Source organism: Oryza glaberrima, chromosome 1, assembly GCF_000147395.1.
Source record: "Oryza glaberrima chromosome 1, OglaRS2, whole genome shotgun sequence".
Taxonomy (NCBI): Eukaryota; Viridiplantae; Streptophyta; class Magnoliopsida; order Poales; family Poaceae; genus Oryza; species Oryza glaberrima.
In genome coordinates this window covers 5,997,006-6,017,460 of record NC_068326.1, presented here as the reverse complement: position 1 = coordinate 6,017,460, position 20,455 = coordinate 5,997,006, and the positions used below count along the sequence as shown (strand labels likewise).

At 41.3% G+C, this 20,455-nt stretch overlaps 4 protein-coding genes and 1 long non-coding RNA gene across 8 annotated transcripts; 2 read left to right on the top strand and 3 right to left on the bottom strand.

Annotated features, from left to right (window-relative positions):
* Nucleotides 1-2,755: 2,755 nt before the first annotated feature.
* Nucleotides 2,756-5,555, top strand: LOC127771859 (uncharacterized). The gene is made up of 7 exons (XM_052297801.1): nt 2,756-3,135; nt 3,736-3,932; nt 4,012-4,117; nt 4,209-4,325; nt 4,439-4,609; nt 5,056-5,179; nt 5,317-5,555. Exons 1-7 carry the CDS (start codon nt 2,842-2,844, stop codon nt 5,430-5,432), a joined length of 1,125 nt encoding a protein of 374 aa, XP_052153761.1. The 5' UTR covers nt 2,756-2,841; the 3' UTR covers nt 5,433-5,555.
* A 106-nt stretch (nt 5,556-5,661) lies between these two features.
* Nucleotides 5,662-9,834, bottom strand: LOC127771866 (GDT1-like protein 1, chloroplastic). Of its 2 annotated transcripts, none has more exons than XR_008017218.1 (12): nt 9,636-9,831; nt 9,292-9,561; nt 9,117-9,170; nt 8,502-8,563; nt 8,278-8,346; nt 8,153-8,204; nt 7,925-7,999; nt 7,215-7,344; nt 7,062-7,132; nt 6,618-6,665; nt 6,048-6,195; nt 5,662-5,960 (listed from the first exon to the last, which is right to left on the bottom strand). XR_008017218.1 is itself a non-coding variant. In XM_052297816.1 (12 exons), the coding sequence occupies exons 1-11, from the start codon at nt 9,753-9,755 to the stop codon at nt 6,121-6,123; spliced, it is 1,026 nt and encodes a 341-aa protein (XP_052153776.1). In that variant the 5' UTR covers nt 9,756-9,834; the 3' UTR covers nt 5,662-5,960; nt 6,079-6,120. The 2 variants fall into 2 exon arrangements, 1 of the variants encoding a protein (XP_052153776.1); XM_052297816.1 differs by having other exon boundaries at nt 6,079-6,195; nt 9,636-9,834.
* Nucleotides 9,835-9,963: 129 nt separating this feature from the next.
* LOC127771887 (uncharacterized) lies at nt 9,964-17,767 on the top strand. Of its 3 annotated transcripts, XR_008017230.1 has the most exons (5): nt 9,964-10,163; nt 11,955-12,139; nt 14,397-14,645; nt 15,415-15,651; nt 16,474-17,767. It is a non-coding gene; the product is annotated as an uncharacterized LOC127771887 (long non-coding RNA). The 3 variants fall into 3 exon arrangements; XR_008017229.1 differs by lacking the exon at nt 14,397-14,645 and having other exon boundaries at nt 16,492-17,767; XR_008017224.1 differs by lacking the exon at nt 14,397-14,645.
* On the bottom strand, nt 10,302-14,133 carry LOC127771846 (aluminum-activated malate transporter 9-like). The gene is made up of 6 exons (XM_052297792.1): nt 13,733-14,133; nt 13,441-13,581; nt 13,026-13,295; nt 12,801-12,940; nt 12,555-12,701; nt 10,302-11,525 (listed from the first exon to the last, which is right to left on the bottom strand). The coding sequence occupies exons 1-6, from the start codon at nt 14,025-14,027 to the stop codon at nt 10,944-10,946; spliced, it is 1,575 nt and encodes a 524-aa protein (XP_052153752.1). The 5' UTR covers nt 14,028-14,133; the 3' UTR covers nt 10,302-10,943.
* An 82-nt stretch (nt 17,768-17,849) lies between the features above and the next one.
* On the bottom strand, nt 17,850-20,180 carry LOC127771877 (uncharacterized). Its single transcript, XM_052297827.1, has 2 exons — nt 19,673-20,180; nt 17,850-18,583 (listed from the first exon to the last, which is right to left on the bottom strand). Exons 1-2 carry the CDS (start codon nt 20,035-20,037, stop codon nt 18,097-18,099), a joined length of 852 nt encoding a protein of 283 aa, XP_052153787.1. The 5' UTR covers nt 20,038-20,180; the 3' UTR covers nt 17,850-18,096.
* Between the last annotated feature and the right edge of the window lie 275 nt (nt 20,181-20,455).

Below are 20,455 nucleotides of genomic sequence, written 5' to 3'. Positions count from 1 at the left end.
CAAACCCTCCTTTTTAATTAGTACTTTGTACTTTGTAGCTTGGTCACTGCAACCAATCTCACTTCCCTAGGAGAATGGTGTGTTTAGTTTTTACTCTCTCTTTGTTTGCAATATGGAGAGTTGGAGACCGTAGATGGGGCAGCTGGAATTCTGGACTTCACTGGAAGTTTGAGAAGTATTGTAGCTAGTGCCTTCGTATTAAGTGTAGTACATGATATTGTTGGTTTTATTGGTCTTTGATGTCTAGAGTAACTTTAGACAACTATTTTGCTTAGGATATAACGATAATACTCCATATCTAACAAAACTAGATAGTATAAAAAATACTTAGAAAAATCTACGCATATGATTTTACGTTTCGAGAGTTAGTTTTTAAGTTTGATCACAAAAAGTTAATAATATATTTTTAAATATGAAAGAGGTATTATGATTATCTACATTAATGGTTTAATATTCTAAGAGCGGATAAGATAAATAGTTTCTCTTCTGCGGCGCGTACCTTCATGTGGATGTAGAAACACATGTAGAAAATCGGGTTTTAAATCCATTTTCTAAAACAAAATATGACAGAAGTATTATGATTACCTACAATTAATGGTTTAATATTCCAAGAGCACATGAGATAAATAGTTTCTGCTGTGCAGTACTCCCTCCATTTCAAATTGATCATCATATTACATAGATACACCAAGACTAAAAAAGATAATAACTCTCATACTATATTTACTCCGACAACAAATTCGATGCATGCACCATCTCCACTATTTCTTACTAGCCAATAGCAAATCAATATATTCATGTTGGTTATAAATACTCCCATGCATGGATGCATGTATTAATATACATTTACTCTAATGCATAAATAACGAATAGAATTAATGAATGAACACAAATATGATGATCAGGAATAACTTAAAAAAGGTTATATGATAATCATTTTGGAAATGAGGGAGTACTACCAGTTTACCCCTTCCATTTCCAAATATATGTGCTTTTTGTTCAAACTATGTAAATAATGTAAGTATTTTTAGGACACTGGTTTCAATACACAAAAATCACACATTCATGTAATTACTTCCTTCGTATCAAAATAAATCAACTTACACTAATCTTCTTATGTAAAAATTGATTTATTTTGGGATGCGGGTGCTTAGAAGAAGAAACCAAATATTTAAAATTTAAAATTGACCAATGAGGTGACTGAAAGGAATCATTTTCGTAACTTTAATCTTTGCTAAACTTGATACAAATGCTTATTTTTAGGAACGGAGGTAGTAACTATTACTTATATACTTAGAGTCTAAATTTTATCATAAAATATACTCCACGTCCATTTTTTCGTCTCAACTAATTAATCACAAATAATTATCATCTAACTTATTCTCTCTGAATTTAAAGTGAATTCGTTTTAGGAAGGAGTATATGTTCACACACCACTTTGCTTTCGGTGGAATTTTGCTGACACCATCAAATGATGTCCTGTCATGTGGACTAATGTGGGCTGGTTAGCGTAACAAATAATTAATGGTGACAGTTTTTCCGCGTTACTGTGGTGGATCTGAAAGTTGCAGCTGGATTCTATCTTTTGGATCAAAAGTTGCTGTTTAATAAGATGGGATGGTGTAGCTTTTTTCTGTGATTAGTCGGTGAACTTTGTCCAGCGTTGGTGCATGAGAAAAATGATCTATAATTTGTACTTGAGCTGTCAGTTCATCGGACAAGATTATAAATTATAGTAGTACTACTAGTACTGAATACTGATGAGACATTCCAGCCCGATGATTTCGTTGGGAATCTTTTTTCATGAACCCGTAAAAATATTACACGTTAATATATTAAGAAAAAACAGATTTTCATTGTACAACACAAACAACTAGAAAAGCCATTACCAAGTACATGAAAAAAAAGAAAAGGAAAAACTGCGAAAGGAAGAAAACTCTCTTTTAAGAAACAAAAGGACTCCTATTGCCAGGGAGGGTGGTGGTGGAGCCTAGTAACTCTCAGCAAAACTCCAAAAACAACGGCGCCCGCGGAAAACCACACAGTCTTTTAAACATGGACTGTAGTACCACCAAAATAGAGAAGAGTGAGTAGTCGAAAACCGTGAAATTATGTTCCTTCCACAGCTGCTAGTATACTAAGAGGACTAGAATTTTGTTGGGAATCAAATATACTGTTCAACTCTTCACGATTCGTATATATTTAGGTCCAATTTTTCCCTTGAATACTCGGCTGGAAATTCAATCCTGTTTGAAAACCGTTTTTACGACTATGGTTTATAAGAGACCCATCAACAGAAGCTCATAAATCAATCCGAATATTTCTTAATCCATACTCAAGTTTTTTTGTGAATAGGGTTTAATTGAAGAGATAACTAAAAATTAACTCCCGATAAAATTCTCCTTTTGGAATCCCCCGTCCTAATCGTTCCCGAAGATGTAGAAAGCAAGAAGTCCGGAGCTGGTCTAGTCTATAGAAGATGTTTATAGGGATAGATTGTACGTGTGTTCATAAAGAAAAAAGTATGTGCATATGTGCCATGCACACGATTGCATTTGTACTATGTTTTTATTAAAAAAAACTATTGTTACAGTACCAATTATTTGGCACGATTTAATTGGGTCACAAATTCACAATCCAAACACCCTCTCAATTTCGAAGCAGGCTTCACTACAAACCGGCCCGGCCCAACGAGTATTCAAGCCCATAAACTATACAAGGCAGTGAACCTGACGCTGTTGTAGTTTCACTAGGCATTGTTGCAGATAAGGCACCAAAAAAAGCTTAAGCTCCTTTGATCCTTTCTGCCATTTCACCGGTCATATATAGCACACACACAGCATGGGCGGCGCCGTGGACGATGGCGGCGGCGGCGAGCTGGACGTGTTCGATGCCGGGCGGTGCGGCGGCGGCGGGTACGAGCTGGGGGTCGCCGTGGGGAGGAGGTTCGGCGAGGCCATCAGGAGAAGGATGAGCGGCGACGCCGTGCTGCGGCGGCGGCTGCTCCCGTTCGCGTCGACGGCGCCGGGGCGGGCGCTGGTGGACGCGCTCCGCGACGCCAACCGCGCGAGGTACCCGCGCTACTGGGACGAGATGGTGGGGACGGCCGACGGCAGCGGGGTCCCACTCCTACATGTAAAATGTCCCTTTTGCCCCCTCTCTGCTCCTGGTTAGTATTACCCAGTGAAATTATTAGCAGGGTTTTAAATCTTCTGTTATAGCTACCGCTATCTCCCGCTATTGCTGTTTGAGAAGGGTTTTAACTATTTATTCTCATATATAATTTAGCTGCTATAACTCTGCTAAATGCTTTAGTCCGCTATTTAAAATAGATTATTAGGACAAAATTTGTTGAACATATGAAGTCTAGGTTTTTTTTTACTTTTTAACTTGGCCGATTTTATTGAGAAGTTTGTTTTTCCAGCTTGATAAACCCGATACCCGATGTTATCGTCGTGAATTATATGAGATCTTCAAATGAATCGAATCGGCATAAAAATTATCGCGTTTCAAAAATAACTTAATGTGTTCGGAAATGGCTTGTTTTTGGAGCATCCGGTGATTAAGCCCATATGCCAATTTAGACGACTACTGTATATTCCTATGCTCGTATATATACTACCCTGTAAAAAAAATATAATCTAACTAGATTCGTTGTTAGAATTGTTTTTTTTTTAAAGGATGGAGAGAAAATATAGGAGTATTTGACTAGAGCTGACTCGCGGGAGTAAACAGGTGATTCTAGTGAACTTTAGGAAGGAGCTCCTGCCGTTCATCACAGAGGAGGAAGATCAACACCACCACCGGGAAGACGAAGCCGCCGCCGTCGCCGCCGACGCCGACGACGACTGCTCCGACGTCCTGATCGTCGGCGAGTCAGCGGCGATCGCCGCGCACAACGAGGACGCCAACGTCGCGCTCCTCGGCCACACGTACGCACTCCCACCTCCTCCTCCTCACATTCCGCTTCCTGACGGAATTCAGCCCGCTGAATCCCTGTGGTTTTTCCAGCTACGTGGTGAAGGCCACCTCGCCGGACGGCTCGTCGTCGTTCACCGCCTACACCTACGCCGGCGAGCTCCCCACCTGCGCCTTCGGCTTCAACAGCAACGGAGTGGTACGTAGGCGATCGACGGCCGGCAGCGCCAACACCACTCTGAACTCGATCCCATTTCCGGCGTCAGGGTTAACTTTCCAGTAATTGTCAGGCGTTCACGCTCGACTCCGTCCCGCCGGCGAGCGGCGAGGTCGTCGCCGGCGCCATCGCCCGGAACTTCGTCTCGCGCGACCTCCTCGAAGCGACGAGCCTCGAAGACGCCATGAATGTAACCACCACCACGCACATCATCATCAACTGCATTTTCCCCATCTGAACAACATTCCGATTAGTGTTTCACCAGCTAGCGTTTGTTTTTGGTGATCTCGTCGATCGGAGCAGAGGGTGAGCTCGCCGGCCATGTCGGTCGGCCACAGCTACAACCTGATGGACGTCCGGCGCCGGAGGATCGTCAACGTCGAGACCGCCTCCGGCAACCGCTTCTCCGTGCGCGAGGCCGCCGCCGCGCCCTTCTTCCACGCCAACATGTACCGCCATCTCCAGGTCAACCAGGTAATTAATCAAGCAGATAGGAAAGTAGCAACCTTTTCTTCTTCCATGATCAATAGGTTACTGGTTAGGGCATCTTTGATTTGTAGGAAAAAAAACATAGCAATTTTGAAGGATCTCATTTCTATAGGAGAATTTCATATAAATTCCTTCAAGATAAATGATTGAATCCTATCATAATCCTTTGAAATTCTTATAGAATGGACAATCCTCTAGAGATTTAGGGTGAAACTTAGCAAGCGCTCCAATCTCTTAGAAAAATTCCTGAGCCTCTCGCTCATTCGATTCCTACGGTTTAATCAAACGATTATTCTTATATTTTTTAATGTATTTTGCAACCCTCTATTTTTATAGTTGAATTTTTATTAGATCATGTGTTTTTTCTATTTCTCCATTTTTCCATTCCTACAATTTAGAGGGACCCTAACTAAACCCATGTGAATTTGCAGGTGCAGGACGAGAACTCCATGAGCAGGGAGAGGAGAGCGGCGGAGCTCTCGCCGGACACCAAGGAGAAGGCGCTGTCGCTGCTCGGGGACACGGCCGATGACAAGTACCCGATCTACATGACAGGTGAGGTGATTGGTTTCATCTTTCATTTCTTCACTCGATGCATGCTGAATCGATTTCCGTTATTGATAAAAATGCTGAGTGTTTGGAGTAGATTGCAAGGTTGTGAGATGAACTGATGAACGTGAGCATGATTTCAGGTCCAACACTGTACACTCTGTGCACCGTCTTGGTTGATCTTGACGAGGCGACGATGACCATCTACAAGGGGAATCCGAAGAACAGAGATGCAGTTCGAGTGTTCCGTATGCTGTGAAACTAGTAGAACAGATAAGCTTATTTAGCTCTAGAAGTAAGAGATTAGCAAGCATACCTGATTCCAATTTGTAACCCAAAGATGGGTTCAGAACTTCAGATTTGTTACACAGTAGGTGCCATTTCAGTTGAACTTTAGTTGCATAACCATTACAATTTTTATGTCGTGGAGCATTGAGTTACATGCCATCATTTAATCATCAATTTAAATTTTGCGACGAACTTGCATGTATGTGGAGGGCCTTAGACTCTGAAATTATACCTCGGTGTGGTCCAAATCAGTGTGTTCTGACTTTACAATGCTCTGACTGATACGAGCAAAGGTTAAAATGAAAAGTTTTGGGAAAAAAATTAAAGTGCTTTCACGTAATCTCACATTCCACCTATTATCAATATCTGACATGTTCTGAGTTCTGAATTTGATTACCAATCATGTTGGTAAATTAATACCCGGCGAAAAATGTTGGTGAAGTAATCTTATCATCAGATGCAGGCAAATTGTGTTCCATCCATGTGAACAATGAAGTTCCTGTGGGCAATCGAAGATTGACAGTAGATCAGTACATGGCTATGCAAATCAAAATTGAGATTGTTTTAACAATGTGGCAGCAGAGACCTATGTCACGAGTTCTGTATTCATTGTACACCTGTGCAGTAATTTGTTGGCAAATCTTGAAACTTCCTCCCCTTCACGAATTCACGATCTCAACTAGTGTCACAGCAGCAAATGCTAAAAAGAGGCTCCCTCCAATGTATGCTACAATCTGCATCAGGTCGATTCTTTTCAGTGTAAAGCAAACTTGATAAAGATGAATTGTGCAAATATATCTTAATCTTGTCAGAAATCTCATAGTTATTTTCCCAATATATATTTCAAATACAATGCAGCAAGCAATAATGTCTACACGCTATACCATATATACAGAACATGTTATATGTTGTTCATTTATGAGTATATTGCCCCATCCTTTCCTAATAGCTGAAGCTCTAGAGTAAACTCACTAGCGCATGAAGCTCAATCAAACTGATAATTGAATGGAAATTCAAGCCATATATCTGTAGCAAAGTCCATAAAAAATAAATGTAACATTTTAAACATAGGAGCAAAACCACCTAGTGGATCAGGTGACTCGGGTAAAATCCATTTGGACAGGGAAACCAAGTTGCGTTGGTAGTATAAGCATACCTTTTCAGACAAGAACGTCCCCAGCAAAGAGCCACCAAGAACTGCAATCTGTTGTAGAGATAAATTGATCAATATCACATCTCCAGGGGAAAAAAGAGATAGAAGTTCTGAAGTTGAGCAACAGGAACACTAGTTGGTAAGTTTCCTGCCCCTCATAGGGTTTATGATCCATAAAACAGGTGTTCTTTGGGGAGTGATGGAATAGCTTGAAAAGGCTTCCTTGCCCAGTTATGCTATGAAGGAGGGAAGTTAATTAATCCTTTTAAAAGTAAAGGATTCTCGCAAGGCACATGACTGGGGCAACAATGGATCAAGTACCTAAGAACTAAGCAATTTTCAGGATACTAATGCCATTAGTCATGGATAATTTGCTATAGAATGTTCCTGCATAGTAGAGTTTAGTTCTGGATCATCTCAACTACTATTTGCCTCTATATATATTACCAATGTTGCAACAGCGTGACCGGCAAGTGATCCTGCAATGACACCCAGAGGAGATGAAGCCGCAGCAAGTGCTGTAACAAGGAAACTGGTGTTAATATTGGCTGTGATAGAAACAGATCTCACACTAATATAAAATAAGTTTATGGGATTTACCGATGGTAGAGAAAAATGATTTATCACCCCATTCGGCGATAAAAACCAAAACAAATGTGCTAGCAATAGTACTGGCAGCAGATATGATCCCCGCACCATTTCCCAAAAATTTTGAAACTGCTAACTCAGCCTGCAGTTGTGTTATACGGAGTTCCGTATCAGATAGAAACATAACCAAGGGAAAGCATACTACCATATGAACCAAACAATTGCAGTGAGATATCAATTCGTTGGAACATAATATTTGTAATATTTTTCCTGAAAGTTGATAATCAACTTGAATGCATGCCCTTTTAGCATACTTCTGAAAATAATTTGTCCTTGGAACATTTTATTTGTAATATTTTTCCTGAAAATTGATGTTCAACTTGAATGCATGCCCTTTTAGCACACTTCTGAAAATAATTTGTTCTGCTAATCATGCAATGAAAATGTCTGAGGTACTTTTGATAGGTTTTATTTAAAAAAAGGACACAAACAGATCAATATCTATATTATATATTAGTAAATTAAGCATAAAACAGAACATATGAACTCAAATGCAATTAGCATATAAAAATTTGATCAACTGAATATTTTTAGAGACTACAACTTCAATCAGTGACAAAAATTTAAAGAGAATTTTCTTCGATCCAGACAGTGTTTTTACGTGAAATTAGCAATATAATTGACTTGACTAAACCTAAGAGTTTAAAATTCTGATGTTCTACCTCCTCTTGCTCCTCGTTCATCTTTTCTTCATCGCCTGAAGCTGCATCAAGCAATGTAGTAACTCCATAATATACCTAAAATAGTTAAACATAATTTAGAATGATAAAGTTACCCTCAAATAGAAATTCATGAGTAATAAGCATACATACACTGGAATTCTTTCACAAATATTGAGTTCATATTTCTACATGTGTGCATGTAACAATGATATGCAATATTTTCCTTACCAAAAGACAGGCAGCAAGAAAGTCATCAACTGGGAAATCTGTGCCACCAAAACTGCATATGCCAAGAGGTATGTTAACTAAAGAATGACTAATGGAAGGTCCTATTTGACAATAGGTACAATTACCTAAATGGAATGATGCCATCAACATAGTGAAATGCTCGTCCAAGAACTACAGATATAATTGTCATTACCCTGTTAATCACCAAAAGGGTCAACCAAACTGGTGTATGGCAGATATCTTTGTAGCATCAATTTTGTAACTGTAATTATAAGCACATAAAGCTTGCACTAATACAGTAAAAGCAACTTAGCATATAGAAAGCATGACAACACAATTGTAGACTTACGCAAGCGCTCCAAATGTGCCAAGAAAAATGATCGCTCCAGAATTTCTAGCTGCTAGAAGTGCCTATTGAAATACATGCAACTGCAGCATTTATCAATGATCAATTTAGTATAAATTACTATCAAATTGTTTGTACAGTAAAAGAAGTAAATAGCAAAGCCACATAGCTTGTGAAACGGAATAAACTTCTTATGGAATTTCATACTATCACTCAGTAACAGGAAGGTCTTGAAGCCTTGAACTAACTGTAGTTGGGTAACCCTTCCTGTCCTGTAAGATTTCCTTTTTTTTTTTCGGTAGTTGGTATTGTGGAACCCTGCTAATATCTAACACATATGCAACTTCTCTATTCCCTCAAAGGATGAGATGCAATGCCTTAAAAGCTGATCATCATTGAGACGCTCAGATGCATAAGTCGTTTCTTACTTCAAATGACTTAAATACATTCGAACATCGAAGTACGAATTAAATACATGAAGTTCTGGACAAGGATATGATTTGCACAAGACACATTTGAAGTTAGCACTCTATGAAGAATCCTTATAAATTCAATTTGCAGCAAAATAATGTAAACTATGTACATACATGATAAATGGATAGTTACGATAGCGCTTACCGCGATGAAAAATGTTCTGTCCCCTAGCTCAGAAAAGAAGATCAACAGAAAAGCCTGAAATGCAGATTTGGAATACAATGAACAACATCAACACAGAACACTGTAACTGAGGATAAACAGCTGCGTAGAACTGAAAGGGTAGTAATCAAAGGGTAGTAGAGGCAGTTCTCCTAACTGATGCGAAACCTGTACTGATGTCACCGAGATCCCCCACCACATCCTGCATCCCCATGAACTCCGTGCCGGCCAGAGCCTGCTGCGACCCCTGCAGCATGAGCACCCCCGCCGCCGCCGCGAGCGCGAGCCCGCACGACGACGCGTCCAACGACGGCCAGGCTCTTCCCCCTCCCCGGCCCTGGCCCGCCGGCTCAGGCGGCCCCTCCTCATCCGATGCCCTAGTGACCACAAGCTTCTCCGACCCCCGTTTCGGCAGGCAGCTCACCACCTGCACAAACAGCTCGTATCAGGCCATCGTCATCCCCCTACGACGTGGATGAAAGCGCCTGCGCGCGCGCGTACCGAGCGGCCGGGGAGCCTGGCGCGGCGCGGGATGCGCGGCGGCGTTGGAGGCGCCCTCGTCGTCGCCCGGTGGTGGGGGAGGGAGGAGGCGAACACGGTGGAGGAGGCGACGCTGGCCATGGCGCCGCGGCGGTGGCGGTGGCGGTGGCTGCGGTGGCGCGCGAGATTGGGAGAGGAGAGGCCGCGTCGTCTCGGCCGTTGGAAGTGGATAGGCTTCGAACCGGGTTAGTTGGGCTTTCTCGCGTGGGCCTTATCCCGCTCGGCTCGGCCCACTATTCTGGAGCGGCACGGCCCATTACTAGGTGAAAGAAGCGGAGGGCCCGCGGCGGCGCGGCGACGGTGGCCGTTTCGACGGAGGCGGCGGTGGCGCCGCATCCGGTCTCCTCGCCGGCCGTCGCGTCGGCCGATTGGTCGGTGCAAGGCGACGGTCTTCGTGGGGGGTGGTTGGGGGTGGGGTTTCCTCGGGGGGAGGGGGATCGGAGGTCTCCTGCTCTCCTTCCGCCGCCATCGTGGTGGAGCGCGAAACAGGTGCTCGGCGTTATGCCCGTGAGGGTTCTCTAGTTGTTCTTGTTCTAGATTTTCGGCATTTTGACTGTCTAGATTGGATGTCACACGTAGTGGAGACTTGCCGTTATTCTTTGCGTCTGCGCATGTTGTGTTTGTTTTGGTTTCTTCGATGTGAAGGGTTTAGCTAACCTGGTCTGTCTTGGAAGTTGGATCGAATGCCCTCCTCGTCATGGTAGGATTGCACACGGTATATATAATTGAGCATATGCCTTGCCTTCCATCACTCCATGATATAGACTGATAGTGCGTCAGGGTGTTCAGTTCAGTGTATAGTTCACTGAAAATTGCACTTGGTTATGACTTGTGAGTCAGCTCAATAAGCCAATTTGTACATAGATGCTCCTGAATGATATTAACTGAACCAAACTTTTCGAGAAAAAATCATATGGACACTTTGATCGTTGGATGCACAATGCTAATCACCACCATGCCACCATCACTATGCCATTAGTGACTCCAGAGAACTAAACTAGTGTGATTGTTCTAAAAAGATTGGTCATATATGGGAATTACACCCCTTGCTAGACAGATCACACAGGATTAGGTTAACATGTATAATTTCTATTACATTTTATATCTCCACTGGCAAATACCAGTATGTAAACACACTTTCCCCCTTTCTAGTATAAGAAAGAGCAAACAACAATGTTACATCACTTGATGCTTTGGGTAGATTAGTATGCACTTAGTTCTGTATCCTGTAACTATGCTAGTATTTAATCTGTTAGTGCCATTGAATGGTTAGTTTGCAATCTGCTGCTTGAACCTTGCCATCGTAGCAAGCCTCTCAGCAGCCTCAACCAAATGATCAAGCCTAGCAACAAATTCAATCAGTAGTGATGTGAAAGTTGCAAGTGACAGCGCTGTGGTGCTTTCAAGTGCACGCATCCTTGGAATGAGATCAGAAACAACATTTTCGTCATCTTCAAAATCATCCACCTCCCTGGAAGGCCATGAATGCAGCTTCCTCTGCTGCCTTTTCATCATCTCATGGTAGGATTCAACTTCCATCGCCATTGGTGTTCTGGTTTCAGTTGTCTTGCTTTCTGGTTCACCGGACTGGTTCTTGAAAGACACAACCCTTGAGATTTTCAATTGTGGTTTGGCATAGTTGTCTTCCTGACTTGCGGTGAACAGGTAGGAGTGCAAGTCAATTGAATGTTGCAGACGCTCGGTCGAGACATGAACATGCTTAAGTAAGCTAGTTTGGAGGCTCCACTTCATGTTGTTTAAATCTTTTGCCAAACTGCGCAACAGCTCCGCTGCTTGCTTTGTGGCATCTAAGATCTCGGACTTGAAGGCACACCTTAGGTTGTATGGGGCCTGCAATAATGCAAGTACTAGTGTTATATGCAAAATAAGGTTAAGAGCATCATGACTATACTATTTATCATTGCTTTGATGATACTAAGCACACACCAGAAAGTATGCAAATGCATAGTTAGTGGAACTCAGGACATCATGTGGAAGTGTGCACTTTTCAACAATTTCATTTCTGCTTTACTTTTTCTAAAACAAGTTGAATCTTGTTAAGTTTTTGCTCATAACATCGGTGTCAATTCTTAATTGGCTTGCCATCTTACAGCACATGGCCTTTTCTTTTCTTTTCTTTGTGTTTCCCTGCTCTTCTTAAAAATTTTGTAGGTCATAATCTTCAAGGCTCAAGTTTCCAATCTCAAATACTTGCCATGTTAGTTTTACCAGCCAAAGTATTCAGTGTTTGATTTGATCACCTGTTATCCTTGTCCTCAGGTCTTTTGCATGGTGAAATGACCCCTTCCATGGTTAAATTGTACTCTCAAGAATGTTAAAGTTGGGTCAAGGAGGCTAACAAGTTTGATCCCCAGAAGATATGAACTATGGTGATGGTGTGTTGACTGCTTATTATTTACTAACTAGACGTCCTTCAAGAAATCACAACATCCCTCACATGTTAGGTATGTTCTTTGCTGGTCCTCGGATGAAACATAATAATCGCCTTTTTGAGTATTTTGTATTGTATTGCATCATAGAATGAGAATATAGTGTTTTCCGCTACTAGGACAAAGAGTTAATAGGTTGCATGTAAAGGTATCAATGAGGGCACCAAATTCTATTATCACATGAAGTAAGCACATGGTGCCACTTCTTACCTAGGATCATCTAAGATAATTCACCATTGCATCTAAGTATCTTGCCTTGTTATATAATTCTTATATCCTATTCTATTATGTTTGCATCAAAAACTGTGTCTGAAAATTATTTATTTGAAATAACGAATTTAGATATGGAGATGTAGATAGGCAGTGAAGGATCAGAATGTAAAGTCTAGCACAAGAACATAAGATGCAGGCAGAATAAGTGTGATGATACCTGAATCTCTGAGTGCACGCAACCATGCAAAGCCATCACCTCGTAGGCACAGTGGCGAAGAACATTGCCAACTTTCACATACTCTGCCCATGGGTAAAAGAAGTGCTTGAATCTCCCATGTGGTGGTTCCCATTTAGCAGAGTTCGCCTAGAAAATTAATCATCATATCAATGGCAAAATATTAGCTGTTAAATTGTTGATTATAAATTTATAGTGCAGAATGATCATATGAAATTCAGAATTTACCAGAGAGTCAAACTTCGCTGACGAATTTAACGTAGCTCGGCACTTCCTGAATGCTGGTTCATCAGGGAAGTTATCCATGACTGTCTTTGAGAACTCTGGATGTTCGGAACCATCATCACTTAGATACTTCTTGACGCACTCTGTGATAGAAAAAGAATTATATTATTGCTCTCAACAGTGATCGACAAGAAATCACCACAAAGACTACGATGCTGAGAAAAATACCTTCTAAGGAGTCTGCGAGAGAGTTGAAGCTGTTAACTAGCTCCCTGTGCAGTTGCTCCCCTGCCCATATTGGGCAGATAAAGACATTTACTAAAACGGCTATGAGGGCTCCGATCGCAATTGAGTAGAGTCTGTCCATTGCAGTCCTGATGGGATTTCCCATGCGGTAGCCCGATACGATGATCAAGCAATATGTGAATAGGATAACTCGAAAACCATATTCATATGGAACTAGTGATGGCCATAGCTTCATAAATGATGTTACAGCACCTACATATCAATCATATTTCACATTAAGAATATTTAAGAAATACTGAGTTAATGCAAAGAACTCTAGCTTGTTTATCTTGTTAATACAAATGGGTGAAATCATGGATTGCCTATATGTAGAATACTGGTCAGTTTTAAGGCATACCAATGAGAAATATGCTGAAACCAATGATGTATGGTTCTGCAATATGGCCACTAGACATAGCCACCTGAATAACAACTACTGCAAATACTCCAGCAAATACACTTCCGACGGCTCGATTGAATCCGCGATTGAATGTTGCACCTACAAATGGATAACATTATCAATACTTTTCAATCATAAATATTTTCTCATACTTCAATAATGTTCATATGGAAATATAGGATATCCACATGTTCATAATGTTACAATCAGCAGACTTAAATAGCTATTCATGCATAGAAATGATACGTACCAACAGTGTACTCGAACATTATAGCAACAGTGAGGATGGACCAGATGATGTTAGCCCCAAAGATGTCATAGGGTGCACGGAAGAGTATGAGCAGTGACACAAGGAGGCAAGCAAGGCCAACCTTGAGTGCAAAGGTGACCCTGTTTGTATCCTGTCTGGCGAAGTCCCAGACATCATGTAGCCATTTCCTTGGGGAAAGCCCTTCTTCACTGATTGGCTTCTTTGCATCTTCTGGCACCACATCTTTTGGTTTCAGGCAAATGTCAATCCTTATACTACCCTTCTTTCCATTCATTCTCTAACTTGCGGTCTCTTTTAAGAAATTGCTCTAAGGGTTTCACAGAAGAGATCAATAACACTGGTCTAGCTGATGTATGCTTTGGTTGAGCTGTGGAAGTGTGTAGTCTTATGGATGGAGGGAGGGTATATATAGCTCTGTTGAGAGGTTAAGGATAGTGGTGCAACCATGCAAGTAGATGAAAGGGTGGTGTAACCAGCATAGCGTCACGTAAGGAGAATAGAATTATTGGAAATATTAATCCATAAGATATCGAGATGCTTTTGTCAATAATGTAGGTGTCGATAGAGAATTGGAATATATCATCTGAAATAATGCTAGCTACCTGTCGGTGATTTTGCAGTTTACGGTGTATTGTTTTGCCAGGTTCATATGTTGCATGATAATGGACATGTTTTGAGAAGATCATTTCTATATACATGGAATCTTCGATTTGGATGGATGCTACCATAAGCTATCATTAAGGAGTGAATTTCAGGCTGTACTAAATGTTCAGTCTACTTTGGCTACTTAGATCCACAACAGACCAAATTAATGACTCCAGAATGAACTTTTACAGTGACCAAAGAATTTTAATTGATTTGCATACCAGGGATTCAGGCTGAGAAATTTCTGGTAATGTTTGGTTATTGCATTGACCAATTAACTATTATAATGGATTCTTCAGTTTTGTGATTCCTCTGGTACAAATAAATGAAGTTTTTTTTTGGAAAAAAAATTATTCAAGTTTAGGTTTTTGGCGTAATGATTTTTTCTCAGCTTGCCCATACACTGATGCTGCTGTTTCATTTCCATCCTCAAATTATTTCAATGATAACTCCCACAACTAGTTTGAGAGGTAAAAAAGGTAGCCAAGCCTGCACCAAGGTGGCAAGGCATGAATGTTGTAGAGCTTGGTATTTCTGTATACCACTATTTTATGTCTCTTTAAATTATTGTTATGTTGGATAAAAGAGTGTGAGAGGAGCTGTTAAGCCAATTAGTTGAGATGACATTGGAAACATGTCACTGGTGACAATACTATTCAAACTTACAACCACCATTTTAAAATGATCCCTCTGATGATATAATGGGCACACAAGTGGTGCCATTAAATTCGTATTAAGTGTTTTCACATTATGTCAATTTTGTAGTTGATAATTCGAAAAGAATTTGATGGACAAAGTTCAACATTGGAAGCTATACCAAATCAAATTCAGTTATATATTTATCAAAGCAGGGAGTATTTAGTTAGGTGAAATGATACCCATATTGCTAGATTTGTCAAAAATTAGTCCTCGAATATTGTTCTTTGCAAATGTTTACATAATTATGGCTAATGTGTCAATCAAAGTTAGAATAATCAGCTGTGGCAATAGTTCAATGATGGTCTGTGTTTTGGCAGGACTGTTAGACTTGTGCATTTCTGGGGCTGAATTCCTGAAGGGTAGGCATAAGATTCTGAAGCAGGTGATGTCCTGCTGCATGGCATCAGATTCAACGCGGCCTGCTCATGTATGGAAGAATGTTGGAATTTGTGTAAGCATCGGAGCAGTGCTGTCAGTGAACCTGACATGGATGGATGTATGACAGATAATAAAATCTTCTCTGGGCCAATTATCTACGGACACATCAGTTAAAGGTGTGGCATCTATTCCTTTCAAAAGCATCACCAGGAATAGTTTCAATATGTTCCATTGAATTTAACATTTCTACACTCAGTTGTATGATAGTCTCTGCGTGTTGAAAAATGATTGAAATTATGTTTACTTGGAAAGTATCCCTTGTGTTTTGGTGCAGTAGAAATAACAATGCCCAAAAATTATTATGTGTTGGATCCAATGAACTAAATGATGAGAAAGGGTGAATTAAGGGCTTCCACATCGCACCCAAAGTAAAGAGTGAATTAAGGGCTTCCATGTCGCACCCAAAGTAGGAACTCTGAATTGTAAAAATGATTGTAGGACACTCCCTTTTTATAGGATATTGGATTGAACTGATCTTGGTAAATAGCTAGAACTTAAAAATGAGTCAAACCTGTTAAGTTAAAAATAATTAACCAAACTTATCACAATAAACAGATGTTAATAATATAATATAGCAATCAGTCAAGCTTGTCAATTATTCTCTTCCACCACTGCTACTGCCTTGCCTCCCCACCAGTCTCCCACTCCATTGCCATCTCTGACACTGTCATGGACCAAAGAAAATTTGAGATTCAATTGCATCTATGGAATAGTCTCCTTAACTCAAATTAATTTTGGTGGTAATGGAAGTTGATCGCTTCTAATGCATAATGTTATTTTTCCATATAGATTATCAGAAGTGGATAGTAGTAGCTAGTAAAGTAAGATGAGAAATTTAACTAGTGAAGGTGCCTTTCGAAGCGCGTACAATTCTTTCATGTCATCAGAATGTAGGAATGTTCCCTTCCTGATCTTGTTTTGTGTCTTCCTCTGAACAGTCTGCATCGGTGTTGCAGGCTTGCACCTGCATAACAAGTAGTAACAGGTTGATGCCTACATGGTCCACAAACCTGAATACCTGATGGCACTTACTGAGGAAAGCTGATTGAGTCCACTACTTCATCTTCGTAGATATACAATGCTACTCAACCACGAGGAAAGAACAGTTCGGTCCTGATTAAGGTAGCTGAGTTGAGCAGCAGCTAGCTTGGCTGCAAGAATCAGGCATCTCACGGTGGGAAGTATAGGCATATCCACAAGTTATTGGGAAATTTTTTTATATGCATATAACAGTGTATAGTGGCTAGAGAAAAGCATATCTGAGGAGCAACTTGTGGGCTTATGGGTGCAGGAAAGGTGCCCAGGAATTGCTAGTCCCGCAAATTATTGGAAGATAATATTCCTATCGGAAATGCATTATTCGGCTGGCATCTCTTGGACTTTTAGGAGCATGTGCAACAGTGCAAGCGGCAGCTTCGAATGTGGAGGTTTTGTAAGGACATCAAATCTTTCCTCCATTGAATGGAGTTCATATCAAATATGTGGCTCCTGTTTGGGTTCAATTATTCGGTGGGACATATTAGCTTCCCTGGTTAAGCCTGAGCAATTTGGACCAGCAACATATGTGGCTTGTCATTCTTCAGGCTGAGTTTGTTCCTTTTTTATTCACGAAATGCAATATGTTCCCATTTCTAAAACGAGATGAACTTTTGTAGACCGCTTGCTGCTAGACCTTTCAAATTATTTTGTACTGACTTGTCATGTTGGACCTAGTAGTCTAGCAATGAAGAAAGGTATTATGTTTCCCTTTGCCAGGTTTTGTACTCTATAATTTTGAGCGTGATTCGGAAGCATAGGTTTTCTTCATATAATGCACGTTCATAAACTTGTAATCTTGCCTTCATTTTTCCTGTTCTGTTCTGATTTGGTATAGGACGGCTAATTTGTGTCCAACCAATGCCGGACTTAAACTGCAGAATTCTCTGGTGCATTTTCCACAGAAATGTGAAATTTCAGGGACATGGATTTGTAACATAAGAGTATTACTTTCATTACCGTTTACTGAAGTCCTAAATTTCTATGTAGTTTCTCATTCTGTTTCATGCTTTAGTCTTTCGCATCCCCGTTGTAATTGCCCATGCGTCTGAATGCCTTGTACTGCATAAAAATTTAGTACTCTGGAGTCTGGACAACTGAAGCCCTTGGACATGGAGCGATGCAATAGTATGCAGCATCTACTAAACAGATTATTGTGAGAGGATCTCATCATCTCACCAGTGTCCAACCTTTATTCTGTCTGGCTGCTAACTCATGTAAACCATTATGTTTAAGTATTCATCACATTGCAAAATAAGATGCAGAGTTGACACAGATATGCCCCCAATCAACTTGGTCAGAGAGAAGATGCCCCAGTGATAGATTTGTCAAATTGGCTCACTGTTTGATACATTTAATTGAGCAAGTAGAAACTGCAGCTTGCACATATCAACCGGAAGAACTCTTATTCTATAAAAATTATCACTGTACATATATATACAGCAAGTACTACCAATTAGTGACTTGGTACACTATCATTCAACAAAAAAAGGGCAAAAATTTAGAAATATCATGCTAAATCCATGCTATCCTTCTCCCAGATTTGGTAGCGAAAGCATATGGCATAACAGTAGGTAGCATCTTGTCCATGCCAATCTTAAATAACCTGGCTCAACGCTCAAAGATTGAGATGAAGTCTCAAAATAAGTTGGTTTCGGTGTGGAGGGGCAGCCAAGCGATCTGATTAGCTCGTGGACTGGCAGGACCTTGAACTTTGTTGGTGGATTCATAGCAACATTGTGCACCTTATGCTCGTAGATCTTCCCATTCTTGTCGAGTTTATACTCAGAAGCACCATCAAAGCGACCATGGGCCTCCCATGGGACTCGAGGAATGCCATGGGCAATCCAGCGAATCATGATAAGATTCTCAGCAGGCTGCCATATACTAACTATATCAACCCATAGTGCTTTGAAGAAGATTCGGCCGGTGAAGCGCAATGCCCAGAATATCCTTTTATAATTATCAATGCCCTCGAATTTATTGAGAGGATCTTTGAAGACAATATCTTCTCTGAACAAGCAGTAACAAATGGAGATGTGAAAAGATCGATGATAAGACTAAAATAGGTTAACAAGCTATATAAGCAAATGCAACCTACCACTGCAGACTACATAAGCATCTTTAGAAAGAATCACATAAGTAGATACATGCAGAAGCACACTAAGGTTAATCAACTAAACAGAGCAACAGTGTTAAGTGTCAAGCAAGACATAAGACATACTAAAATTTGAACTTGGCCAAGATTGAGGGAACAATAAAGCATACAGGACTAATCCTAACCTAGAAAATAGCATGTGATATAATAATATATGATATTCTCTGTATATAGTAATTCAAGTTCAGATCAAAATGTAGTTACTATATGGTCCTGTACATATTCAAAAGCGGGCACATACTGCAATACTAGTACTTAACCATCGCATGGAGTGAGACACGCAGGATAATTAGAAGTTTATTGTTTGAAACAATTCATGGAATTAGAACATGAAGGTAATGAGAAAGGGCAAAGTTGGCTCAAGCTCACCACAAAAGGCATCTGAGCAATCGTAAGGTTGTGTTTACAACCATATCAGCAAGAGACACCTACTGATACATTACAGAGCTAGATATAGCAGTTTCATGTCCTATGTATGGTAATTCTGATGCTTGATAACTATGATACGCTGCCCAAGCCCAACTCCACCAAGAGAACCCAACTCCAAGCTAAGCCACCCAGCGATAAGCTACACCGCCAATTTGAAACTAACAGAAACAAATACGCCCAAACATGTACATCTACAGGCTAGAAACCCTGGTTGGGAGTACTGCAGAACAGGCTAGAAATTGATATCAGCTATTCAGTTTACAGCAAACACATGGTCTAATTCCCAAACATGTACATCCACATGACACAACTTATTGCAAACTACTCCAATCAAGATACAACATACAAAGTCTATAAACTGGCAACTGCATGCCCTCCAAGTAAAACATGTAATTAAGCTACCAATCGGAGCACTCGCCACTAATTCACACCCAATTCATGAAATCTAGCTCAAATTCTTGCATCAATTAAGGATCAAAAATCTTCTCCTCAAATCAAAGCACGACAATACTAACCTGTAGATGTCGAAGCTGGGCTCCTTGGAGAAGACATCGGGGAGCTCCTCCCTCAGCGTCCGGATGGCGTACCCCATGTTGAGGTAGTACCTCCGCCGCTCCTCCTCGTCCTCCTCCCGCCGCCTCGCCGCCGCCGGCGACTCCGACGGCGTGACCGGCACGGAGAAGAGCGGCGGCGGCAGCAGCAGCAGCCTCCCCTCCCGCACGGGGTCGGCGACCCTGATCACCCTCCCCACCGCCACCTGCTGCTGCTGCTTCACCCCGCCCCTGGCCTCCGCCACCACCACCGCCGCCGCCGCGATCCTCCTCCGCGCCGCCGGCGGCCTCGCCGCCGCGAGGTCTGGAAGCTGCAGCAGGTGAGCCATGATCCCCACCCCAAAAGCTCCCTCCTTTTTCAGCAAGATTCGAGCTTTGAATCGGATAGAGGAAATGGGGGAGACGACGAGTGTGTGAACTTGGTAAAAACGAAGACTTTTTTTTTTTTTTTTGCTCTCTTCGCTGCTCGCTCTGCGGATTTGGGTTGAGATATTATTGCAGCCGCGTGGCGTCGGGTGGAGCGCTTGTCCGGGGAGACGGTCGGAGGCTGACACGACGACGCAATTGGGGAGTAGTAGTATCTTCGAAGGCTCCGGGTTGTGACGCTGCATGTGGGCCCTCTTTGTCAGCAGCGACCACATTGTGCTTGTACGGATGAATATGGATGGATGATACTTTAATGACGATGATATCTTTGCTCGACGAATTTCTACGAGAGTACTACCTCCGTCGAAAAAAAAAAAAACC